This window comes from Portunus trituberculatus, chromosome 19, assembly GCF_017591435.1.
Source record: "Portunus trituberculatus isolate SZX2019 chromosome 19, ASM1759143v1, whole genome shotgun sequence".
Taxonomy (NCBI): domain Eukaryota; kingdom Metazoa; phylum Arthropoda; class Malacostraca; order Decapoda; family Portunidae; genus Portunus; species Portunus trituberculatus.
Window position 1 is genome coordinate 4507792 of NC_059273.1, and position 4709 is coordinate 4512500.

Below are 4709 nucleotides of genomic sequence, written 5' to 3' on the forward strand. Positions count from 1 at the left end.
ACCCAATCTCCCCATGCCAACCTCCCCATCACTGCCATGCCCCTTCACCCTCACACTCACCTCTCCCCCATCACTGCTATCACAGGGAGAGACATTCCAAACAACAGCTTTCTCTAATGTACAAGAAATCGTCACACCGTATCTCTGTAGCAGCCACCGCCCCGCCCTGTCCCGTCCCGCCCGCCCCGCCTCCTACACACACACACACACACACACACACACACGCACAGTAGTATATTCATTGATTTTGTTTTGTTTTTCTTTGTTTTTCTTTGTTTTTTTTTCCTTTCTTTGCTTTCTTAATATCGTTTTTTTTTTTTGCTTCTTTGTTTCATCTTTTCTTTCTCTTTTCCAGTTTTTTTTTCTTTTCGTTTTCTTTTCTCTCCTTCCTTTCTTCTGAGGCTCATACTACTACTACTACTGCTACTACTACTACTACTACTACTACTACTACTACTACTACTACTACTACTACTACTACTACTACACTTTCTCCATTACCTCCACCCTTTACACGCCCTTCAGGATGTGATATTACTCCAGCGGTTATTTCTGAAGGGCCTAGTGGTGGTCATGGTGGTGGTGGTGGTGGTGAAAGAATTGTGTTACGTCATTTATTGCAGCAGTAGTAGCTCTGTTTGTGTGTTTTACCTCCACACATGACTAACAGCCTTTGCTTCACCACCCGCGTCTTCGTCAGGCTCAATGTGTGTGTTAGAGGGGAAGGGGTGTTAAGGTGTTCCCGGTAGTGACTTTTGGGAAGGTAAAAATTGGGTGTAATGAATATTTTTTTCGCTTTTTCTCCTTTTTATCTACACAATCTTGACCATTACCTCATGTAGTCTGGCATTCCTCCGTCAGGCTGCGTGTTGGGGCGTGGCGCGTGTGGGTGAAGGTGTTTGTGTTGCGGGCTGCTGGGTAACCTTTGCCAAGAGAAAAATATGGATGTGATCAGTACCTTTTTTTCTATTCAAGTTTTAATCACCTTACACCTCTTTCCACTCCTTCGTCAGGCTGTGAGTGCGTGGGTGAAGGTGTCAAGATAGTGCTGGCTGGAGGGTGACTATTAGCGTGGTGAAAATTGTCTGTAATCAGTGTTTTTATCTAGAGAAAGTCGACTAATACCTTGTAGAGTTTTTCATTCCTTCGTCAGGTTGTGCTGGGGCGTGGTGTGTGTGTGTGTGTGTGTGTGTGTGTGTGTAGGGTCTTAAAGTGTTGGTCGTGTAAGTAGCTTTTGGGAAGGGAAATACTGGATGTCAGCACTTTTCGTTTCCTTCTTCTCACTTATACAAAATTTTACCATTACCTTATACAGTCTTTCATTCCTCCGTCAGGTTGTGTCGGGGCGTGGTGTGCGCGTGTGTGTGTAAGGTCTTGAAGTGTTGGTGATGGAATGGAGCTTTTAGGAGGGAAATATTGGGTGTTAGCAGATTTTTCTTTTTCTTTTCGTCTATACAAACTTTTATCATTACCTTACATAGTCTTTCATTCCATAGCGACGATAAAGTTTCCCTGGTAGATCAAACTTTTGGAGAAGGAAACATAGGAGGGTGTAATCAGTATTTTTATTTATACAACCTTACCTTATGTTTCCTTTCACCCCGTCATCAAGCTGTGGGTGCGTGAGTGTTGAGCTGTTGAGGTGTGGTGTTGCTGAGGTGCAGGTAACTATTGGAAGCTTGGTGTGTTCAGTATATTTTTATGATCTATACATATTTTTACCTCTACCATATTCAGTCTTTCATTCCTTCGTCAGGTTGTGGGTGGTTGGGTAAAGTCAGTGAGGTTTTTCTGAAGGAGGGTAACTTTTGAGTCTTACCCTCTCTTTTTTCTTTTCTTTTTAACCAACCAAAGTTTTCTCTCTCTCTCTCTCTCTCTCTCTCTCTCTCTCTCTCTCTCTCTCTCTCTCTCTCTCTGCAACATTTCTTTTATTTCTTCGTCAGGTTGTGAGTGACTGAGTATCATAAGTTGTTCCCGTAGGAGACATGTATTTTTCTCCTCCTCCTCCTCCTCCTCCTCCTCCTCCTTCCTACACACAAGTCCTTTCTCTCACCACCACACTCATTACCATCAATCCGCCGTTCCTTCGTCAGGTTGTGGGATGGCTTGCTAAGTGAAGGTGAAAAAAGTTAAAGGGAAGGAAAAAAGTAAAAGAAAATGATAAAAAGTTCATACAAACTTCCCTATACTTGTTCCCTTTCTGACAACTTACTTTCTCATTCAGTCGCCAGGCAGCAGTTGTTAGGCCAGGTGATGAGCTGACAATACTAAAGAAAAAGGGAAAAAAAATTGTCTTAAGCACCCTTTCTAACCAATGGACAGTAGAATCGTTAAAATGCCCTTTCGCTCGATCAGGTTTCTACGGAAGGCGAGAAAGGGAAGCAATCAAAAACAAAACAGGAAGGAAAACAACATATTTGGACGTAACTATAGTCCCGTACACGCAAAAACTCTTCCTTCCTTAGTATCATCCCTCATTTCGTCATCAGGCTACAGAAGGCGACGAAGAGGAAGGAGAAGAAACAGACTCATCACCAGCGTCAGGCATTAGTAGTGTAGCCCCGTCCGTGTACTCTTTCTGCCATCCCTGTAATCTCCTCTTATTTTTCGTCACTCCTGCAGAAGGCGACGAATGGGAGCAAGGAAAAGTTAGCTGGAGTAATACCTTTTAATATTAGGCATCAGTAATATATGTTTTATCCATAAAAAGCTTCTTACTATCATTATCACCTGTCATTCCTCCGTCAGGATTCTGCAGAAGGCGATGAAGGAGAAAAAGAAAATAAATAGAAGAAACACCATCATTTGACATTAATAATCATAGCCACGTTAACAAACACCCATCATTTTCACTTCTCATCCCTTCACCAGACTGCTGCAGAAGGCGACGAAGGGGAGACCATGACAGCTCACCACCAGAAAGACCATCAACATCCGGCGTCAGTAGCACGATCGGGTCCTTCCAGCAGACCAGCAGACGCACGGTGACCCATTAAACTCTTACATTTCGGGAACAGGTGAGCTGAGACCGCGGGTGTTTTTTCTCTGGACGCAGGTAAGGTAAGGTAAGGTGAGGTCCAACAGGGAACGCTTCTTGTGTGTGGCAGTTTTTAGTTGTGGCGAAATGGTGCTGGCTGGGGAAGGGGGGAGGAAGAGGGGATGTGTGGTAGGGTGTGGTAAAGGTTTGTGGTGTGTTTTCATTCATGTAGGGTGTGGTTAAGGGGGAGTCCAATGAGTGATTGCAGTGTGGTGATGTGGTGTTGTTGGTGATAGTGGTGATGTGAGAATGATGGTTACAGGTGATGGGAGAGAGAGAGAGAGAGAAAGATTAGATTTGGGCATATGTTAGTGTGTGTGTGTGTGTGTGTGTGTGTGTGTGTGTGTGTGTGTGTGTGTGTGTGTGTGTGTGTATTGATAGTAATAAAAAAGAAATTACCGTAAGTCATAATCGTAGTAGTAGTAGTAGTAGTAGTAGTAGTAGTAGTAGTAACAGTAGTGGTAAGATGTTTACGGTCACAAGCCAGAGCAGTGGTGGTGATGGTGATGACAAACAGGATTGCATTGTTGTGGAGAAGTGGTGGTTAGGTATTGGTGATGGTGGTAGAGTGGTGATGATAAGGAAGAGTGAAGTTTGGTGATTTGATGATGCGGTGGTGATGTAATAATAGTGGTGGTGATGGAGGAATGATGGTGGTGGTGTTTGGTGTTGACAACTTTCCCTCTCCAAATTATCTCCAGTGAACCCAGAATCTCTCCTCCTCCTCCTCCTCCTCCTCCTCCTCCTCCTCCTCCTCCTTCTCTTCCACGACCCCTCAATGTGCCCTAGTTTCAATCTCTCTCTCTCTCTCTCTCTCTCTCTCTCTCTCTCTCTCTCTCTCTCTCTCTCTCTCTCTCTCTTAACTCTCTAATTAACTCTGCATCAGTTATTAGTGACTTCATACTCATAAGAGAAATTTCAATTATCTCTCTCTCTCTCTCTCTCTCTCTCTCTCTCTCTCTCTCTCTCTCTCTCTCTCTCTCTCTCTCTCTCTCTCTCTCTCTCGTCATTACCATAACAATCATCGCTACTCTTTTATCTCCTCCTCCTCCTCCTCCTCCTCCTCCTCCTCCTCCTCCTCCTCCTCCTCCTTTTGACCTTGCTATAATGGCGTTTTTATTCTCTTCTTTCGAATTGCGTTCACTCGTGTGTGTGTGTGTGTGTGTGTGTGTGTGGCAGGAAATGGACAGTCTGGCACCACCCCTACTTTCTCTCTCTCTCTCTCTCTCTCTCTCTCTCTCTCTCTCTCTCTAAGTATGGTAAGAACAATGAGAATAGTCTTTACCCTCCAAATAATGTCAAAAATAGATGAATAAATGAATAATTAAATAAATAAACACAGTCAGTGGGAAATAAAATACAAACAAAGGCTTCACTGTCTCACTCAGCTGTTCGAATCCCGTTTTATGAAGCTTCACGGGGGAGATGGAGTCAGAGAGAGAGAGAGAGAGAGAGAGAGAGAGAGAGAGAGACTGGAATGAAGGAGAGCAAGGATAGAAAAGATAAGGATAGGAAAGAGAGAGAGAGAGAGAGAGAGAGAGAGAGTAGAATGCACTCGAGTGAAGGAGAGCAGGAATAGAAGAAGAGGTGGAGATGGGAGGAGGAGGAGAGAAGAGGAAGAGAGAGGGAGGAGGGAAAAAATGCAGGTGGAGCCGGAGCTAGGAGGAAACAT

General features: G+C 44.1%; 1 protein-coding gene across 1 annotated transcript in view; it reads left to right on the forward strand.

The window, feature by feature from the left end:
* Window positions 1-659: 659 nt before the first annotated feature.
* Window positions 660-4709, forward strand: part of LOC123506005 — a 29938-nt gene continuing 25888 nt past the window's right edge. The window contains exons 1-2 of the mRNA XM_045257813.1: window positions 660-707; window positions 862-918. Coding sequence (XP_045113748.1) covers window positions 660-707; window positions 862-918 — 105 coding nt within the window. The remainder of the gene's footprint in view (window positions 708-861; window positions 919-4709) is intronic.